This window comes from Rhincodon typus, chromosome 14 (assembly GCF_021869965.1).
Source record: "Rhincodon typus isolate 14 chromosome 14, sRhiTyp1.1, whole genome shotgun sequence".
Taxonomy (NCBI): Eukaryota; Metazoa; Chordata; class Chondrichthyes; order Orectolobiformes; family Rhincodontidae; genus Rhincodon; species Rhincodon typus.
This window is the reverse complement of record NC_063345.1, coordinates 66333553-66355583: the sequence shown is the minus strand read 5'-3', so window position 1 is coordinate 66355583 and position 22031 is coordinate 66333553. Positions and strand designations below refer to the sequence as shown.

The window sequence follows — 22031 nt, the reverse complement described above, 5'->3', positions numbered from 1 at the left end:
GCCTGACTGAACAGGTTGTAGGAGATCATTACCAGAGTGCAATGGGTTTTTGATGATGTTGGCCACCTTTCCACTGCGAGCTGTGTAAATAGAATCCATGGATGGAAGGTTGGCTTCCATGATCGTTGAGGCTGTGCACACCACCTTCTGTAGCTTCCTACAGTTCTAGGCACAGCAGTTGCCATACCAGGCTATTATGCACCCAGACAGTATGCTTTCAATGATGCATCTGTAGAAGTTGGTGAGGGACCTTATGGACATGCCAAATTTCCTGAACCGCCTGAGGAAGAAGAGGCATTGTTGTGCCTTCTTGACCGCATCATCTATGTGGGAAGTCCAGGGCAGGTCATCGGTTATCGTCACTTTGAGGAACTTGATGTTCTTCACCGTCTCACCCTCAGTTTGGTTATTGTAGATGGGGGCGTGTTCTCCTCCTTTCTTTCGGAAGTCCACAATTAGTTTTTTAGTTTTGCCGACATTGAGAGACAGATTGTTTTCATTGCACCCCGTCACCAAGCCCTCTATCTCCCTTCTGTATTTTGACTTGTCGCTGTTAGATATCCGTCCCACTACGGTGGTGTCATCAGCAAACTTGTAGATGGTGTTCGTTTGGAATTTGGCAACACAGTCATAGGTGTACAGGAAGTACAGGGCTGAAGACACATCCCTGGGGGGCTCCAGTGTTGAGTGTGATTTGTAGAGAAGGTGCAGTTGCCTATCTTCACTGATTGTGGCCTATGGATCAGGAAGCTGAGGATCCAGTTGCAGAGGGCAGAACTGAGACCAAGGTCACACAGTTTTGAGATCAGTCTGGAGGGGATAATGTTGTTGAAGGCAGAGCTGTAGTCAACATGCAGGAATCTGACATGGGTGCCCTTGTTGTCCAGATGTTCCAGGGATGAGTGCAGGGCTAGGGATATGGCATCCTCAGTGGACCTGAGGCAGGTTGGGAGACTGGAGTTGGAGTGGGCCTCGACCAGCCCTTCGAAGCACTTCATGATTATTGAAGTCAGAGCCACTTGGTGGTAGTCGTTCTTTGGTACGCAGTTCTCCATGCATTTGCTACATATTAGCATGGATTGAGGATTTGCAAACTATTAGAACACAGAGTTAGGATAAAGCTTGGGACGAGTGTGCATTTTCAGGATGGCAATCTCTAACTAATGATGTGTCACAGAGATTAATGCTGGGGCCACTATTATTTGTGATTATATATAAATGACTTGGATGGGAAGGTGGTGATGACGAGACACAGAGAGATGCAGACAGGCTAAGCAAGTAGGCAAATTCTTGGCAGATGGAATCTAGTGTTGGAAAATGTACTTGCTTTGGCACGAAGATAGAGGCTGTGAATATTATTTAAAATGGAAAAAGACTGCAGAAAACTACAGCACTCCGGTTTGGGAGTCCTTTTGCACAAATTACAAAAAACTTGCATCCAGATTCAAGGGTAATAAGGAAGGCAAATAGAATGTTGGCCTTTATTTCAAAGACAATGGAGTATAAAAGTAGGCAAGTCTTTCTAAAACTACACAAAGCAGTGGTTTGACCATAGCTGTGAATAGTTTTGGTCCCCTTATCTAAGGAAAGATACCTTGGCATTGCAGAGAAGGTTAACTAGATTGATTTCAGATATCTAAGGCTGAGAGAGACAAATTTTTAATCAGCAAGAGAATCGAGGGTTATAGTGGAAAAGGCAAGAAAGTGGAGCTGAGGGTTATCAAGTTGAAGATAGCCATTTCAACACACCACCCTGTTCCCTGGCCAACATTTCTGTCTCAAGCTTGCTGCAGTGTTCCAGCAAAGCTCAGCGCAAGCTGGAAAAACAGCATCTCATTTTCAGCTTGGCAACTCTACAGCCTTCTGGACTCCATATTGAGTTCAACGGTTTTGGGGCTTGAGGCACCTTCTCCCATGTCCTTAGCCCATTCTCCTAGGCTGACCGTTATCCACTCTTCTGTCTGTTCAACTGTTCTTCTCTCTCTTTGGGCTCTATCTGCACCTATCATTTGTTCCTTGCATCCCTCCCCACCCCACCCCACCCTGTCTTCTGCATAAACAACAACATCTTTCTAGCAACCATCAGTTCTGAGGAAGGGTCACTGGACCCAAAATGTTAACTCTGATTTCTGTCCACAGATGCTGCCAAACCTGCTGAGCTTTTCCAGCAATTTCTGTTTTTGTTTCTGATTTCCAGCATCCACAGTTCTTTCGTTGTTTTTAATTGAGGATTATCAAACAATCTAATATCTAATTCAGTAGTGCAGCAGACTCAGTGGGCTGAATCGCCTATTTTCACTCTTTCATCTAGTGACTATGGACAGCAACTGTCCTTGCTGCTCCTCTCTCCCGCCTGTTGCATCAATTTTCTAAACATTTTGCCCAAACATTGTCTTTCAGTCTGAAAGCCTGAACAAAATGCCCTATGTATAATGTAAAGCACACAGCGCATCTTTTGAGGATGGCATGTGGCTGTGTGAGGAAGGTCTGTTTGGCTCGGTGGCTGCGATATTTGTTTTGTGGGCTTTGCTGGAAAAACAGTATTTCTGTCAGACAAAGTTGGTCATGAGAAGTGCATCTAAACTCTCCACAAAAGGCTCACTGTGCTCCACTGAACATCCAAGCAGCTTTGCCCATGGATTGCTTTGAATTACAGCCCAGAGGCTTGTGTAGCGAGCATAGTGTGTGTTTTGTTGCCCAGGCTTGTGGATTTTGGCTTTCACGTTTACAGGAAAAAGCCCAACCTCTTTCCCCTCCCCAAGCATTTCTGAATACTCCATAGAGGAGTCTGTGGTCCGTTATGACTGCTGTATAGCTTCCCTCTGAATATCTAGGCTAAGGCCATGGACAGTACCACTATTCAGTGTGATGTGCTGGGTGGGACCCCCCTGACTACTGAAGACAGCTTGTTCCTTACCAAATGTTGAAGTCAGTTTCTCATAACTCAAATCCTCTAATCGCGAGGACTCTGGCTAGAGGTTAGTTGTGTAGAATGTATACCCTGTTGTGGATAGATTGAGAGTTTGTACAGTTTCCCTGGTGGTGAGTGGTAGGTTCTTATTGCCACTATGTTTATTAGATTCCCCACCTGCTCTTGCTTCTATGTGCTACCCTTCAGTACGTATCGAACAGTGTGACAGTGTCGATCTGTACTGGCATCTAACTGAGCGTTTAGTTTTGATAAGCACTATATTAAGACCTCTGAGGGTTCCATGCTTCAAAATCTTGATCTAAGAAGCTGGCATTCACAAGTTGGGACTTGTTTTCCATCTGCCAATCCCTGTCTGGGCTCATCCTGCCAACTTCTGTGTCTTGCATTCAAACAAACTCTTCTCCATGTTCCAACAGGCTGTTTTTACATCCGTCCTTGCCTTTTCTTTCTCTGTCTCCACTCCACTTTACACTCTTAACCTTGTCTCAGTCTCAGTCTCTGTCCATCTTTCTGCCTCCCTGTATCTGCCTCCCTCTCTCTGTTTTCCTCTGCCTCCCTCCCATTCTCCTCCTCCATCCATTCCTCCCTCTTTCCTGCTGCTTTTTCTGTTCTCTTTCTCACACTCCCACCCTCTCTCGCTGACCTAACCTTAATTCAGTGCTACCTGATCATCCTAGCTGCCTACTCCTGGGTGGTTTTAGCCCTGTCAAATACTCTCAAAGTTGTGACATCAGTGAGTCTATACAAATATGAGACTGTGATGACTTTGCCATTTGTTTGATTGATGTTGCCATTGGTGATGACAGAAACCCACAGTGCTTCTTAGCCTGAGATGGCAACTAGGTGGGCCACAGGACTCAATGGACCTTTGTTGAAATTTTTACCTGCCTTTCTCATACACTGGTAAAGAGCCCCTCATTTCAGCAGGTAAAGACTATTTGTTGCCATAGGTATCAGAAAGCACCAACACCAGTTACCTTGCTTCTAGAAGGAAATGACAAGTGGAGGGCTCTTGTGGCACAGTGGTAGTGATCCTACCTCTTGGCTAAGAGACCTAGGTTCTAGTCCCACCTGCACCAGAGCTGTACAATAACATCTCTGAACTGGTTGGTAGAGAAAGTATTAAATAAAAATGACGGGTAACTGGTGACAGATGGCAATGCTAGCAATTCTATTACTTTGTACTTTCACCCAGTTCACTGGCATGGAACTGATGGGCCAAAAGGCTACTTTGTGTGTTGTTAAGATTCATAACTCCCTGGCCTGTTGGGGCTGAAGGATTGGCAGATGTTGGGACTCTGCGAATGGACAGTGAAAGTTTACCCCAGTAATGCACACAGTCCAGTATCCAAAATGCATTGAGGCATGTGGCACATGACCATCCCAGAGAAGAAACTGAAGTCTAAACAAAACAGTTATACTTGCAAATGATTGTATCAGTTGTACAGGTCCTCAAGTTTGAGTATACAAGTCAGACCACTATGTCTCATTCTCTGGTTTTACTTGTTTTTAGAACTCTGGAACACGTGAGATACCTGCCCTGAAATTAACACTGAAACTGATTTCCCTCTGCAGCTCACTGACCTGACAAGGAGTGAATTTGGTTGTTGGCAGTTTCTTGTCCTTGACCGTGTTTCTTTCTCTCTCTCGTGGGCTTTGGACTTTGCAGGACTTGCCAGGGGCCCTTCAGGTAGTGATTTCTGCCCCAACTTGACCAAAAGCAGCGGCTCCCTGTAACTGGCAGCTTTGAAATGGACACTGTCGCAAATGGTGAATGGCTGTCATTTCTTGGGTGCCCTCAGCTACGATCTGACTTAAAGGTAGACTTCTGAAGTGATGGGGATTGTGATTGTCGACTCCATGTTGCTTTGTTGAACATTTGGAAGTGGTGGGCAGAAGTGTTACAGCACAGGAAGAGGCTATTCAGTCTGCCTCGTCTGTACTGGCTCTCTGAATGAGTACCTCACCTAGTGCAATTCCTCCGTAACCTTGCACTTTGCTCTTGTGCTTTCAAATAATGATCTAATCTCTTATTTAAATTCATTAATTGAATTAAACTGGTTGGGCCAGCATTTACTGCCATTCCTAATTGCTGCTTGATTTGAATATCTTGCTAGGGCCATTTCAGAGGGCAGTTTAGGAGTCAACCACATTGCTCTGGGTCTGGAGTCACGTGGAGGTCTGACCGAGTAAGAACCATTAGTGAACCAGATGAGTTTTTAACAACAATCGAAAGTGATTACACTGCCTCCATTAGGCCAGCTCTTTGTTCAGAATTAATATTTTATATTGAATTCATATTTCAACATCTGCAATGGTGGGATTTGAATCCATTTCCCCAAAGCATTGGCCTGAGTTTCTGGATTACTGACCTGGTGACATTACCACTACGCCACCACTTACCCTTTAGAATACCTCAATTGAACTATACCTCAAGGTAGCGCATTTCAGACCCAACCACACTTTGTCTGAAACATTTATCCTTATAAAATCTTTGCTCCGTTTACCACTTACTTTAAAACTGTGCCCCCTCATTCTCGATCCTTTCACAATTCCAGAGCTTAGGACCTGGGCCACTGAAGCTGTGACCACCAATGGAGAAGTTATGAAAACTAGGCATATGCAAGAGGTCAGAATTGAAGGAGTAAGATGTTTAAATACAAGTTGTTGCTGCTTCATTGGAAAATATATGGAGTTTTGAGCAGATGCAAGTTAAACTATTAAAAGGTCAATGGGATCAATGCTAACAGAGGCAATTTGGTGACTGTCTCCAACTCTTTCAACCTCTCTTCCTTTCAATCTCTCTCTCTGTCACACTTCTGACTTCAGTGGTTCATTCATTAGTGTGAATCGTTCTCGAGGAAGGACTGTTTTATGAGAAAGGTTAAGTAGATTAAGCCTGTACTCAATGGAATACAGAAGAATGAAAGGTGACCTTATGCAAGATTCTTGGAGGACTTGACAGAGTAGATGTGGAAATGTTGTTTTCCTTCATGGGAGAATCTAGGAACAAAGAGCATAATTTAAGAATGCAATTTAAGACAAAGATGAGGAGGAATTTCTTCCCTGAGGGTAGTGAATCTGTGGAAGTCTTTACCCTAAAAGGCAATTGAGGGTGGGTCATTTCAAGGCTGAGTGGGACAGATTTTTAACCAATAATAGAATTGAAGGTTATGGGGAAAAGGCAGGAAAGTGGAGTTGTGGATGATCAAATCAGATGTGAGCTTTTTGGCAGAGCAGGCTTGATGGGTTGAAAGGCCTACTTTTGTTCCTCTGTCTTACCATTGGTTCGCTCCTTGGGAATCTCGATATCTACATGGAAGGACAGTGCTGTTAACGCTGAATGTCAGTCAGAGATAAAGATATCTTCTCCTCTGCTGGAGCCTGAATTAATGGCAGAGTTCATTGTTTTGTAGAATGAAATAATAGTCTGAACATCTCAGACTCAGTCAGCTGGCCAGCCCTTGATCAGAAGATGAGAGCTGCCAAATCTATTAAGTGTGGTTTGAAGCCGAGTCCCTGAGCTGTAGCTTAGCCTGCTCCCTCACTATTGACCAGTCCTGGCATCTCGTGTATCAGTTCAAGTTAGACATGCACTTAGATAGAACCCTTTATTATAGTAGGATGTTCCAAATACTTTACAGCCAAAGAAGTACTTTTGAAGTGCAATTACTGTTGTAATTATGAGGTTTATTTACAACATTTCAGTGTCACAGACTTAAACATACAGTCTTGGTCCTGTGCTTACTGTTGCTAGATAAAAATAACTGACTACAGATTCTTAGTTGAGCAGTTTAACCAATTGAATTGCATCGGGAACACAGTACCTTAGCGAGGAGTGACTGAAGGCAAGATGGCTATCTTTATACTGGAACATCATCTTGTAATGTCATGTAATTGTCCTCACGGCAGAGTTATGTCTGTTCTGGAATCCATGCCATAATGCAGCGATAATCACCAGAGAATCTGGCGATGTTAGTTGAGGGACCATTATTAGTTGGAATAGCTGAGAACTCTCTCGCTGTTCTTCCACTTGTGCCAAGGAATACGTCTTGTCCAGCTTCAATGTCCAGTGGGGCCTCCGTTTAATATCTCATCTGCAAAACAGCACCTTTGATAATTCATCACCCCCTCAGTACTGCACTCAAGTGTAGGTCTGTATCTTTGTTCTCTGGTCTCTGGAATGCACCTTGTGAACCCACAACTTTTTCACCAAGCCGAGAGTGATACCTGCTGGGTTGGTACTTTAATCCCAAATGAACTCGTTGTTCAAAAAATCTTTGCCTGTTGTTATGGACCAGACCAAACCCCCTCAAAATATATTAAGAAGATAATCTAGATTCTACCTTTAAAATAAGAAAAAGTTAAATGTAAGGTGTTGCATTTCCAATTCAATTCAATTGGTCAAACTATTCGATGTTAAGCAAAACACAATTTATTCATCCATTATAGTTAAAAATGCAGTAAAAGAATTGGCTTAGCTGTAACTCTATTGGGAAACTTAACAGAATAATAGATTAGTTAGCTACTAAACAGTAACTTCTAATGTAGTAACATCTTGGCAAATGGCAAATTCAATAAAACAGATTGTCTCACATGCAACTTCAGCAGCCCAGGAGGAAAAATATCAAAAGAACTCGGAGACAGTGTAGCAGGGAGAGATGTACTGCAGCAACAACTGCTACTGAAAAACTAAGAAACTAAAAATCCTGGTTCTGTGGGAACTTGACCACATCCATTCAAGCTGCTTATATTGTTCCAACTTAAAAAAACATACCCAAAGCCTCGCAAACTGTTTGCTTTATTGACTTTCCAAGTAGATAACTCATCAGTTCTGTGTTAAAACCTCTCTTCTTTTCGAAAAAAAAGGTCAAAATAATCTCTTAAAACCATTGTATCGTCACACTGTATAATGGGAAAGCTGATTGTTAAATATGCCCTCGCCAAGCCCTTTTAATTTCCCTGTGCTGCTCCCCCACTCTCTGAGGGAGAGATGCACTTCCTCTTCATTAACATAGATTGCTCAGTCTGTTTTGTTTTGTTTGACTGTCAATCCACAAGTGAAGTAGCCTTAGAGAATCTCCGGTCGTAATCTGCTATGGTTTAGAAGGCTAACCCCAGCAGAGAATAATCCCATTGTGTCTGGTAAAAGCAGTGTGCAAGCTCTTTAATTGCTGTGAGCAGGGTATGAGGGGCTGTGTGAAAGTCAAAGCTGTTCAACCCTCACTTGCTTCGAAGAGCTAATCACCAAACTATGTATGGCTGCTGGTGACATATTACAGTGCTTGGGGCTAGGAGCATGGAACATAGCAGGGGTGGACCATTGAACCCTTTGTGCCTACTTTACCATCAAACAACCATAGGAATTAGGAGCAGGAGTAGGCCATTTGGCCCTTCAAGTCTATCATTCAATATAATCATGGCTGATCCTGTATCTCAATGCCTCTTGATGACTTTTAAATGTGTAAAAAAAATCTTTATGAATAAGGATGCAAATGATTGATTATCTACCATTCTGTCATTTCTTCCCAATATCCCCACATCCCTTAATGTCGTTAGTCTCCAGAAATTATTAGGCTAGGCTGGGTCTTTGTTCACTGGAGCATAGGAGGTTGAAAGGTGACCATATATATGTTCATAAAATCATGAGGGATATAGATAAGGTTAATGGTTATTTTCCCTAGGATGAGTGATTTCAAGACTACAGGACATTTTTTAAGGTGAGAGGAGAGAGATTTAAAAAAGGGCATGGCAATTTTTTTTACACAGAGGGTGTCTCGTGTGTGGAATGAACTTTCAGAGGAAGTGGTGGATGTGGGCATAGTACAATGTTTAAAAGATACTTAAATAAGTACGTGAATAGGAAAGGTTTTGAGGGATATGGGCTAGGAGCAGACAGGTAGGACTAGTTTAGTTTGGGATTATGTACGGCATGTTAGACTAGTTAGACTGTAGGGTCTGTTTCCATGCTGTATGACTCTATGACTCTATAACTCTATCGATTTCTGTCTTGTACTTGCTCAATGATTGAACTTCCAAAGCCCTCTCTGGAATAGAGAATTCTAAAGATTCACTGGCCTCTGAATGAAGGAATTCCTCCTTATTGCAGTCTGGAAGGTTAGTGGCAGCAGAATATTCTGCATTGGAGTTTAGGTACAAATTGAAATCCCTAATCTTGTCTGGGCTGCACTATGGAGGAACGGGGATAAAGCTTAGAGATGGATTGAGAGCGTGAGACAGTGAGCATGTGTCTATCTGTGAGTGGATTTGCTTTTGTATGTGTGTGAGGGGGAGCCTAGCAATTTTCCCACACGCCTGGCATGCTTCAGGACATTAGGAAAGGCCTAGCAGATGGTCAGCAGCCTGCTCTCTGGTAGAGGACTGTTGGGCATTGTAGGGCGAAAGGAAAAAAAGAAGCTAAGACATGGGGGAGGCAGAAAAAGCAACAGAAAATAACCAAGGCTGTAGAATACAATCCTCCCTATTGAGCTGCTAATTCAGATTGCACTCTGCCAAAGACTGAGGACATTGTTGCAATAAGAAAACAAACCTTGAAGTTTATTTTTGGTATTTAGTTTATCACAGCAGCTGCCAAGGGGCTAGAATATCGCTTGATAAATCGAGCACAGAGTGTATAGACTCGCTCATTAAAGAACTTCCATTGTGTAATCACAGCAGGTTTATGGACTGGTTCTGAAAGCTTTTTTTTAACACTTCAAGCTGCCTTATCCTGTACCTTTCCCTGTTCTCTGAAAACCACCTGTTCGCCCAGAAATGAGAGAGAATAAAATAAGCCTTTTTCTGGAGTGAATGCGCTTGTCATTTCCGCTTTAAAATGTGGTTTCCTTGTGACATTCTTCAAAGAGTGACTGGAAAGTATTAACTAGTGAAACGACGCGCAAAAGAAAACATTCCAGTAATAGCTGTAAATCAGGAGGTGGAAGGGAGAGAGGAACTTTTTGAAATCGCAATTATGTGGGAAGTGATACTGAGCAAACGGATGGAGCTATGGGCTAGCAAGACTCCAGATCGAGAACCTGTGACATTGGTTGTCGGAGTGAGGGGTGGGGGGTTCATCTGGGTCTGATAACCTGGGCTGGGGGCTCAAGGCAGACTGACTGACTTCAGCCAGGCAGCCGTTAGCGAGGAACAGCACCAGGAGCTGTGATTCCTGTCCCTGACCCTGTCCATTGACATCGTCGATGGATTGGAATAAATTTCATTAGCATCAGGAAAGGTTCCATCCAGGCTGGAAAGTAGCAAATATGACTCCTCTATTCAGGAATGGACGGAGGCAGATAACGGCCATCAATAAATCAGTTAGCTTGGGATCTGTTATGGGGAATCAGTCATTAAACGGATCATAGAATTCTTCCTAAGAGTTCAACCATCAGGAAGAGTCCAAATGGAAAGGGAAATCATGATTAACCTATTTATTGGAGTTCTTTTGAAGGAGTAACATGCGGTGTTGATAAAAGGGAGCCTGTTGACATTCGTTCTTGGATTTCCAGAAGGCATCTGTTTACAGTGCCATGTTAAGGGTTACTTTGCAAAGTAAAAGCTCATGATGCAGGGTGAAGCGTATGAATATGGGTAGAAGATTGGGTGGTTTGCATAAAACAGCATCCAGGCCAGGGCTAGGTCCAGGGAGATAAGACTTTAAAATCTAGGCTTTTTCCTTTTCTTTTGGATAAGGACTTTAAGATCTGGATGTTTTTCTTTTGGCTCTGTTTCTACTATGTCTTCAAATTTTTTAAAAAATTGTGGTTTTGTACTTTAAGCTGGTACCAGAGAACGGCGACTTTATACATTTTTCACTGTACTCCTGTACTTGAGTACATGTGACAATAAAATATGATTCCCATAAATCAGTCTTTTTCTTATTGGCAGGATGTGACGCATGGAGTCCCACAATAGTCTATATTGAGGCCTCAGCTTCTTACAATTTGTATTAATAATTTTGAAGAGCGAGTGAAGGCGTTGCAGCTAATTTTACAGATGACAACACATTAGGAAAGTATGTTGTGTAGAGGATATGAGGAGGTTGCAGACAGACATAGATAGGTTGAGTGATTGGCCTAAAGCCTGGCAGGTGGAGTACAGTATGGAAAAATATGAAGTTGTTGATTTAGGCAGGAAGAATGAGAGAGATTTATTTAATGGAAAGCAACTGTGTAAATCCAAGGTGCACTGGGATCTAAGTGTTCCTGTGGATGAATCACAAAACATTTGCAGGCAGGTACATTGCTACCCATATTTGAACCTGTAAAATCCCAGTTGCCCTTCAGCTCTGTGTTAGTTGACCTAAGTTGGCAACCCATGCCCATTCTGATCTTCCATCCCCTTACATCCTGCTACCTTATTCCTCTGTTGGCATCCACTTGGATATTCCTCCCTTTCCTTTGCCCCATCCTACAGGGTGTTTAGTCAGCTGCCTCCCATGGTTTGGAACTCTCTCTGTAAATCTCTGTTGACTCTCCACTTCGCTCCAATCCTCTAAGATCCTCCTCAAATCACACCTCGTTATCCCAAGCTTTTAATTCCAGCTTTGTGTGACATATGTTTTCCTTAAGCCTTTAAGTGCATCAAGGCTTTGGGAACTCTGAATGTTGCTGGGTCCACCTTTTGAAGAATGTTCGGGTTGACGAAGCTACAGTTTCAGATGGTGTAGTGTTCTTCTCTATCACTTCCAGGAGTGCTTTGGGCAAAAAGATTGGAATTGTCCTTCCAATTCCTCTTCATTATCTTTCCCAACTCCCCTGTTCTGAGGAAGGGTCACCGGACCGGAAACGTTAACTCTGTTTTTTCCTTCACAGATGCTGCCAGACCTGCTGAGCTTTTCCAGCAACTTTGTTTTCATTCCTGATTTACAGCATCCGCAGTTCTTTCGGTTTTTGTCCCCTGTGCTTTCCTCAGAATTCTTGAGGAAATTAATCAATTTTTTTCCTAAAAAGACAAATAACACCAGGGTTTATCTGTGTTAATAGTTAAAATTAAGCTGTCACCACCCAGCAAGCCATTGGCAATCTTCTTTAGAATGGCTTGTTGGTGTTCCTATGTTCCTTCCTCTCCATTCCTAGGGATGCCCATCCTGATCAAACTTCCTTATCAAGCCAAGCCTGCACGTCCCTCCCTTCCCCCCCCGCCCCCCACCTTGTCCCTCCCCTTTCTCCCCCTCTTCGTCCCTCCCCTGACTCTATCTGGTACAGGTTTAGGTCTGGGTGCAGACCTCGGTCACTGATGGTTCCTGATCTTCTAATAGTTTTCACTGGATGGAGAATTCCTGCCACAGGCCTGACACGATCGGTTCCTGAAATGCAGCAACAGCTGAGGAGGGGATGGAGAGAGAGAGGCAGCTGTATGAGCCTGGTTCCACGCCACTGTCAAACAGCTGATGACGTCCTAATGGGTGTGATATATCGGCTCAATGCATTGTGCCAGCAAAACCGTACATTACACTGTGTCAGTAGTACTATTCCTCCAAGTGTGTGCAGACTTTATCGCATCACATGTAGCAAAACTGGACATCAAATGCTATCTTGAAGATGTTTGTGATGTGGATTGGTTGACTTTCCCATCTGGAGCATCGGTATGGAATGGGAGAGGTGCAGTAATGGGACAAGAACAAAACTAATCTGAAAATGTTGGAAATAAGCAGCAAGCTCATTAACAGTTGCAAATTGGAAAGGCAGGAGGTGTTTTGGGTGTGGACACATCATTAGAACTGCAAGACAACAAATTGTTGTACCATACCAGTAATGGAGACTGATGGAAATTGCAAACAACTGATCGGAAAGATGGGAAGAGCTCATATTCACCTCCCTTTATCTGCATGCACTACCCTCTCATGGAAAAGAATGTTTATGTTTTGCCTAAAGGAGAGGGTGAGGCTGATTCAAAAACTCTCTGGCTTGACAGTTTCAGGATGATGAAAGGGGGTGAACGCCCATCAGTACTATCATGTGGAGGCTTGTTACAAGCATGTACTGAGTGCCAGACTGTAGTGTCACTCTGGCACATGATCTGGGAGTGCCGTCTCATCCCGTTTTGATAGAGATTGGTGTTTCCTACAATGTGCAATGTTTGTCTTTTCTGGAACCTATAAATACATTCAGCCCCCAAACAGTCTCTGATGCCTTTCATCTTTATCACACTGCTCACATACTGTTCCAACCCACTTTCCCTTCTTCACTAGTTAATCTTTGCCTCAATCGCTCACCGTGCATTCTGTGGCCTCATCTTTCTCTGGGAGAAGTTCCTCTTGCTCTGCCTTCTAGATCTCCCACCATGGCATTTGGACTTAACTGCAGGACGGTGTTCACTTCTGTCTAATATTTCTCATTCTTATTATATCATTCTGTAATCTGTGTCATCCTAATGAAAGCAGGTTAGGTTATTCAAGTCCTTCATGTTATGCATTTCCTTTTACCATGTGACAGAAACTCCTCTGCACCCTGTCTGAAACTACAACATCATTATTTTCATTCATTAACAGGATGTGGTCGACACTAGCTGGGCCAGCACATACCCACTACCGCTAAAGGTGGTGATGAGCTGCCTTCTTGAACCGCTGCTATCCATGTGGTGCACTTCACTGGCAGAAGGGGGTTACCAGAACTTTGAGCCAGCAACGTGATAGAACGGTGAAATATTTCCAAGTCAGGAGGTGTGTGGCTTGGAGGGGAACTTTCAGGTGGTGGTGCTTTCGTAAATCTTGTTATTGCCCTCATCATTTGAGGTGACAAAAGTCCCGGGTTTGAAAGGAGTCTTAAGAGAGTAGCTGCCGTGAGTGCATCTTGTAAAGAGTGCGTACTGCTGCCATTGTGCATTGTTGGTGAAGCGAATGAACGTTGAAGAAATTTTAGTGCCAGTCAAGCGGCTGATTGTGTACTGGATGGTGTTGAGCTTCTTGAGTGTTGTTGGAGCTGCACCCATCCAGGCAAGTGGGGAGTATTCCATCACACTGCTGAATTATGCCTTGAAGATGGTGAACAGGCTTTGAACATTTCTAGCCTCTGATCTGCTTTTGCAGCTACTGTTTTTATAATGTAATCCAATTCAGTTTCTGGTCAATGGTAACTCCCAGAACGTTAACATTGGTGGATTCAGTGATAGTAATGACTTTGAATGTCAAGGTGTGATGACTAGATTCTCTCTTGGTCCTATCGTGTGGAGGCGTTTATGTGATTGATATATTTTTGAAAAGAAGACTTGATTGGTATTTAATTTCCAGGTCTTGCAAATTACATATATTTCAAGGCATGGCTTATAAAACCATTGGAGAGGGACTCCACAGGGTTATTGATCAAAAATTAAGGACCCTTTTGTATTCAAGCACAGATTTTACAATCACAAGTAATCCCTCAAATTTCCTCAGATCAGTATATGCACCTGCAGAATATGATCCCCAAAATGCCATTAAAAGATCTTGCTTCCCAAATGGTAGAAATACAGACTTTTCCTTCCGACAGTCACTGTCAAGCAGTAGTGCTGCAAGAGTTGTGAGTTAGCAGTATTTCTTCTCCATTTCAGTGACCATGCGTCACTCCTCAGCCCTGGAGGAAAAAGCTCACCAGTAACAACTAGACTTGTTTCACTTGTCCAGAAAGACCCTTCAGTTTCCCCAATTCTCCAAAGCCTCCTTACCCTACCAATTCCTCCTCGAACCCCACCAGCTAATCCCTTTATTATGTTCTCCAGGATTTACACTCTGTGCAGTTCTGTTAACAAAGCAGATTGCTCTGGAGGGGAAAAGCTAATGATTGAAAAGTTCAAACTCTTTACAATGTGCTTTTTGCTTAAATGGCTTTTGGCTTCCTTAATTCACGCATAATGAGAAAGCCCTATCACTGCAAGATGACACCTGTGGTTTGAACTGAAATTGATAGGTGTCCATAGTTGAGTGCCTCGTCCTGTGGTTAGTTCTATGTATTGATCTTATCTGTGTTATTTCAGTTTTGTCAGGTTAAAATCAATATGGTGGCTAGTTAGTAAAGCACTGAACGATGTACCTGGAGCTATAATCAAGGTGCGCCTGGGGGTGTGGGGGAGGGTCGGGAAAACTTGTGAAAATCATATCTCGGTTTCTTTGGCAAGGCCAGCATTTATTACCCTTGAGATGGTGGTGCTGAGTTCAAACTGCTGCAGTCTAAGTGGTGTGGGATCACCCACAGCGCTGTTGGGAGGGAGTTTTGGGATTTTGACCCAGTGTTAATGGAAGAATGGCAAAATATTTGCAAGTCATGGTGAAGCCTTCTCTACCATTTCGTGGGTGATCTAATCGTGACTTTAACTTCTTTTTCCTGGCCGCTGTCCCCATAATCTCTCATCAATCAAAAATGTAATTCAGTGCTCAATAAGTTCAATGATCCAGTCTCCAAAGCTGGATGGGTTAAATGATCTACTTGTGCTCATATTTCTTATGATCTTATATCTGCTTTGGAGAGGCATATGGGGGATGTGAAGTTTCCAAAAGTGCCCACATGGATTTGGCCTTTTAGCAAGAAGAGGCCATGGCTTTAGGAGATATGGTGAATGTATGCAATCAGCACCCGGTCAGTTTATCACACAGAGGAGCAAGTCTTAACGTTGCTGATATTATTTTTTTTATCTGTTTGTCAGAATCACCGGGCAGACCCTGAGGGACTGTTTACCAAACTGGAGCGGATTGGAAAGGGGTCTTTTGGTGAAGTCTTCAAAGGAATTGATAACCGAACACAGCAAGTAGTTGCAATCAAAATCATTGACCTTGAAGAAGCTGAAGATGAAATTGAAGATATCCAGCAGGAAATAACTGTCTTAAGTCAATGCGACAGTCCATATGTAACAAAATATTTTGGATCATATTTAAAGGTAATGAACAACTTGATATGTTTGATTACAATGGAATTGTTGACGTTGTATTAAAGGAGACGTTTTGGTTCGTCATGCTTTCAGACTGGACATACCTACTGTAGAACCATTTCCTTGTAACTTCTCTTATTCTTCTTTAAATAAATAAAAACTAGGTGTGGCAGTCTCCCGAGACTGCTCCACCATTTAATGATCTCATGGCTGACCTCATCTCAGCCTCAGTTCCACTTCCCTATCTGCTGTCCTAGCCATTCAACCCATTACTAATTTCAAAATCTGTCTATCTCCTGTTTACATTTACTCAGTGTCCCAGCATCCACCACATTCTACAGTAGTAAATTTCACAGATTCCTAATCCTCTGAGAGAAGTAAATTCTCCTTATCTCTGTTTTAAATCTGCCAACCCTTACCCTAAAATGGTGAGGCCTCATTGTAGATTGCCCCACATAAGGAAATGCCCTCACTGTGTATATTTTGTCAGTCCCCTTTAGCATGATATTTACTTCAATTAGATTTCCTCCCAATCTTCTAAACTCCACAGAGGCTTAAAAAGCAATATTTCTTTTTAGAAATCGTGTTTTAGTCCTGAAGTGAACCATACGAGCAAAAGTAGACCATTTAGCCCATTGTGTTGGCTCTGCCATTCAATGAGATCATCGCAGTCTGATAATCCTCATCTCTGCCTTCCTATCTTTAAACCTTGATTCCCTTGCTGATTGAAAATCTGTCTTTCTCAGTCTTAAATATGCTTAAAAACCCAGCCTCAACAGCCCTCTGCAGTAATGAATTCCACTGATTCACTACCCTCCAAGTGAAAAATTGCTCTCATCTCTGTCTTAAATTGGCACCACCATTCTCAGAGATTGTGCCGTCTGGTCCCAGGCTCTTCGACAAGGGGAAACAATTTCTCTGCATCTACCCTGTCAAGTCTTCAAAGAATTTTGTGTGTTTCAACAGATTTTCAGTCATTCTTCTCAACTCCAATGAGCACAAGCCCAATTTATTCAACTTCTCCTCATAAGAAAATCCCTCCATCCCTAGGATCATCTTAGTGAACCTTCTTTGGATTGCCACCAATGCCAGTAACATCTTTCCTTAGATAAGGGAATCAAATGTGTTCACAGTAATCCAGCTACGGTCTCACTAGTGCTTTGTATAGTTTTAGCAAGACCTCCCTATTTTCCAATACTTCATTCACTTTGAAATAAAAGCCAGCATTGGCCTTGCCTTCCCTAATACCTGCTGAAATTGGACACGGACTCCCGAATCCCTCTGTACTGTACCTTTCTGCAGTCTTTCTCCTTTATGTAGTATTCAGCTCCTGTACTCTTCCTGCTAAAGTTACCCTCACATTTTGTCATATTGTATTCTATCTGCCAAGTTTTTGCCCACTTACCTAGCCTGTCTATATCCCTTTGCTGATACTGCATGTCATCCTCTCTGCTTACCTTCCTACCTAGTTTTATGTCATCAACAAACTTGATGATAGCAAGTTCACGTCCATCATCCAAGTCATTAATATATATTGTAAATAATTGTGGCCCAGCACTGATTCCTGTGACACTCCACTAATTACAAATTATGATTCTGAAAATACCCCCTTTATCTGTACTCTTTTTGTCTTCTATTAGTTATCAATCCTCTATCCAGGCAATATACTACCTCTAATCCATGGGTTCTTATCTTATTTAGTAGTCTTATGTACAGTACATTATCAGATGCCTTTTGGAAATCAAATTATATTACATCAATTGGTTCACCTTTATCTATCCTCCCTGTTACTTCCTCAAAGAACTATGATAAATTTTACAGACATGATTTTCCTTTCATGAAGCCACACATGACTCTGCTTGATTATATTGTGTTTCTAAATGCTCTGCTATTACCATCCTTTATGACAGAGGGTAACATTTTTCCAGTGACTGATGTTAAGCTAACTCTCCTATGGTTACCTGGTTTTGTCTCTTTCTGTTTTTGAATAAGGATGTTACATTGGCAGTTTTCCCGTCCTTGACTTTTCAGAATCTTAAAGATTTTTGGAAGATTACTACCAACAGGAACAGGAGTAGGCCATTCAGCACCTTGCATCTTGTCCACCATTCAATGAGCTGATCTGTGTCCTGACTCCATATACCTGCCTTTGGCCCATATCCCAAACACTTCTGCTTAAAAAAAAATTAACCATCTCCGATTTAAAATAAACAATTGATCTAGTATCCACATCCTAAAATCCTTGGATACAACCTATCGGACTCAGGAAACTTATCAGCTTTTACCCCCATTAGTTTCCCTGGTACATTTTTCCTCCAGTGATAGTTGCTATGTTCATTTCCTTTCCCCCTCTCTCTCTGTTCTCCCTCCCCCACTTCCTTTTAGCCCGTTGATTATGTAGTACTTTTGCCATGTTAGTATCATTTATAATGAAGACGTTCAAAATATTTGTTCAACTCTTCTCTCATTTTTTGGTTCCCCATTATCATTTACCCGGCTTCATTTTCTAAGGAGTCTATGTTCCCTGTTGCCTCTAGTTTGCCCACATAGTTTATTTTTTTTTCTCTCTATAGTATTATTTTGGTCATTTTTTGTTGGCTTTTCAAAGTTTCCCAATCCTTTCATTTATCACTAATCTTTGACATTCTTTTATATTCTTTTTCAATGTCATACTGTCCTTAATTTCCCTGGTTTATTGTGGTTGGTTATACCCTTCCTAGAATGCTGCTTCCTTACTGGGATATATCTTTGCTGTGAGTCATGAACAATGTTTTAAGCATCTGCCACTTTCATCTTTTCTTCTAATCACCATTCCCAGTCCAATCCCCAAACACCCTGCCCTCATTTAATAATAATACCCTTATTTAAGTTTAGCCAGTTACTTTTGACCAAAGTTTCTCAAAATCAAACTGATTTCCAAATTCTACAATGTTATTGTCACTGCTCCCTAAGGGATTTTTTATTCAGAAATAATTTATTAAACCTGTTTCTCTATGCATTACCAGATCCAAAATAGTCTGATCCCCGGTTGGATCCACAACACAGTGTTCCAGGACACTATCCTGAATTCACTCTGAATTCTTCCTGATTTCTTCTGCTGACTTCTTTTTCCTAATCTACATGAAAATTAAAGTCACTCAATCAAAATACTGCCTTTGTTTCATACCCCCAATTATCTCCTGATTTAGTCTCTATGCTACAGAGCAGCTACTGCTAAGGGGCCAATAGAATACTCCAATCATTGTTGTCTTCCCTTTGTTATTTCTTGCTTCCATCCATATGGATTCAGCATCTTCCAAACCAAGACCATTTCATACTAATAAACTAATTCTATCACATACTAACAAAGTCACCTCACCACCCTTCCCTTCCCTTCCTGCCTGATCTTCTGAAAAGTCTCATGACCCTGCATAGATAATTCCCAGCTTCAATCTACTTGTAACCATTGTCTCCATAATGGCTATAAGATCATGCTCGTTAACGTCTCCTTGTGCTATTAATTCATTTATTTTGTTTCAAATATAATGTGCATTTAAATAATGAGCCATTAGTTTTACCTTTTTAACTTGCTTGACCTTTGACCTGATTTGCTCCAGTTTTTTAATCCTTGTACACTCTTGTCTCTTCCTGTTGCACGCTGAGTATTATCGTCAAAATAGTTCTCAAATATGGAAGATCCTGTGCAGCAGATGTACAACTTTGAAACCCTTCCTTAGATTACAATCGTGCATGCTGATTTGGGCACCTGGTTGTCAGAAGGATGTTCCAATCACAAAGCAGACCATCAAAATTCACTGAAATATCACAAGGATCAAGGAATTAAAATTAAAAGTAAACACTCAATGGAATGGGAGTTTCTTAGAGGAGACAAGAAGGTCAAAGGGAAAATCTTAATGGAAGGGCACATATTCATAGAATTCCTGCAGTGTGGAAACAGACATCCAGCCCATTGAGTCCACACCGACTCTCCAAAGAGCATTCCACCCAGACCCATCCCCCACCCTATCCCTGCACTTCCTATGGCTAATCCACGTAGCCTGCATATCCCTGGGCACAATGGGCAATTAGCATGGCCAGTCCACCTAACTTTCCAATCTTCTGACTTTGGGAGGAAACGGAGCACCCGGAGGAAACCCACACAGACGCGGAGAATGTGCAGATTCGCCACAGGAAGTCGCCTGAGGGTGGAATCGAACCCGGGTGCCTGGCGCTGTGATGCAGCAGTGCTAACCACTGAACCACCATGCCATCCGTTCATTATGCCTACATTTGACCACAGGCTTTGGCTTAAAAACTCATTAGATGTCAATATCACCACAGTAACTTCATCTCTTTTGGAGACCTGGGACCTGTATGACTAGGGAAAACAACTGTGCATCTCCTTCAACAATCAGAGAACCCTTTCTGAAGCGAGTAAAAGCAAAATACTGTGGATGCTGGAAATCTGAAACAAAATAGTGAATGCTATAGAAACTCAGCAGGTCTGGCAGCATCTGTGGAGAGAGAAACGGAGTTGATGTTTGAAATCTTTTAAAAGTTGCAGGTTGATGGTAGATTCATACTAGAGTTTGCAATTTTCATAGGCTGCGTCATGCTGTTTCCAGGAGTCTCTGTGGGCTGCTCTTGGGTGCTTCAGCTACCATTTCTCACCAAGCGAAATAAAGGAAATTCCGTTTTTGTAGCCCTTTTCAGCATTTTGAGAGGTGTTTTAGGTCTTTAAAGCCAATGAAGGGTTTTGAAATGTAGTTGCTGTTGTAAAGTAGGGGACATGGCAGCCTCTTTCAGCAATGTTGGCGAAGGAAGAAGTATCCCCAGGACACAGGAGAACTTGGACAATGTGAAGACGTTGTCTGGCCAAGAGAGTAAACAGATTTAACTTTTCATTTGAAAGTCAGGCAATGTAGCATTTCTTCAGTACTGCACCAAAGTGTCGATCTCAATAATCTATTGAAGTGTCTGGCGTAAGGTTTGAAACTTTTGATCTAAGAGGTGAGAGTGCTACATATCTACTGAGCTATGACTGATCCCAGCCTCCAGTTCTGTGGAGAGGCTAGACTCGGAGCAGAGAAGCTGAAGGGAGATTTATGGAAGTGCTTAAGGTATTAAAGCTTTTGACAGAGAGAATGTGTTCCACAGGCAGGAGGGCCAGTAAACCGGACACAGATTCAACATCACGGGGAAATAAGACTTTGTAAATTGCGGAGGGAAAACAGTAATCTGAAATCCATTGTTTGAAACAGCAGCAGAAGCAGATTCAACGCTGATTTTCGAAAGGGAATTGGATAGATTCTTGAAGAGACTTCAGGATCATGAGAAATATGCAAATGGCCTGGGACAAATTGGTCAGCTCTGTAAAAGAGCTGGCACAAATGCAGTGTGTTACAAGTTCCCTTCTGTGCTGTGTATGATGGTGTGGTCTTCACTACAGCACAAATTAGTGTGATTGTGTAATTAGCAGCATCAGACTTTTTGATTTTTGGGCTCCCTCCGTCTTCCTCCTTCACTTGGGTTTTGCGTCTTCATTTTTTATTTAAACGAGGAATTGGTGCAGAGGAAGTGTGTTACGTTTCATCAGGTTGCCCTGAGTGTGAGACATACACAGCTATGGGCTCATCACTGAATGCTGTCCTGTCATTGAACAAGTGTGTTGCAAAGCAAAGGAACTCTTACCGTCCATCTCCAGGATCCTGATCTGCAGCAAGATCATGGGAATGCCGTCACCTCCAAGTTCCCCTACAAGCTGCGCACCATCCTGACTTGGAACATCATTACTTCCTAGAAATCTCCCCTAACAGCACTGTGGATCCAGCATTCACAACAGTGCTGTGACTTTGTTTGTCAAAGCGCCTACCTAGTAAAGAAGAGATCTTGGGTTCAAACCCCGTCAGTGCCTGTACCTCACTTGAAAGACTCCCCGATTAAACTTCCTAGGAATGCCATTTTAAGGGTGGCACAGTGGCTCAGTGGTTAGCACTGCTGCCTCACAGCGCCAGGGATCCAGGTTCGATTCCACCCTCATATAACTACAAGTGGTGTTGCACATTCTCCCCATGTCTGCATGGGTTTCCTCCCAGATGTTCCAGTTTCCTCCCACAGTCCAAAGATGTACAGGTTCGGTAGATTGGCCATGAGAAATTGCCCATAGTGTCCAGGATGTGCAGGCTCAGTGGATTAGCTGTGGGAAATGCAGGGTTACAGGGATAGGGTAGGGGAGTGGGTCTGGGTGGGCTGATCTTCGGACGGTCAGTGTAGACTT

The 22031-nt window shown here is 42.6% G+C and overlaps 1 protein-coding gene across 2 annotated transcripts in view; it reads left to right on the top strand.

Moving 5' to 3' along the window:
• The window catches only part of LOC109920155 (serine/threonine-protein kinase 26), a 100412-nt gene that overhangs the window by 40088 nt on the left and 38293 nt on the right, over window positions 1–22031 (top strand). The window contains exons 1-2 of one of the 2 annotated variants that reach the window (XM_048604879.1): window positions 12653–12816; window positions 15554–15784. In XM_048604879.1, coding sequence (XP_048460836.1) covers window positions 12691–12816; window positions 15554–15784 — 357 coding nt within the window. In that variant the 5' untranslated portion in view covers window positions 12653–12690. Of the gene's footprint in view, window positions 1–12652; window positions 12817–15553; window positions 15785–22031 lie in introns of those variants that run through there. The other variant, XM_048604880.1, reaches the window with a different exon arrangement.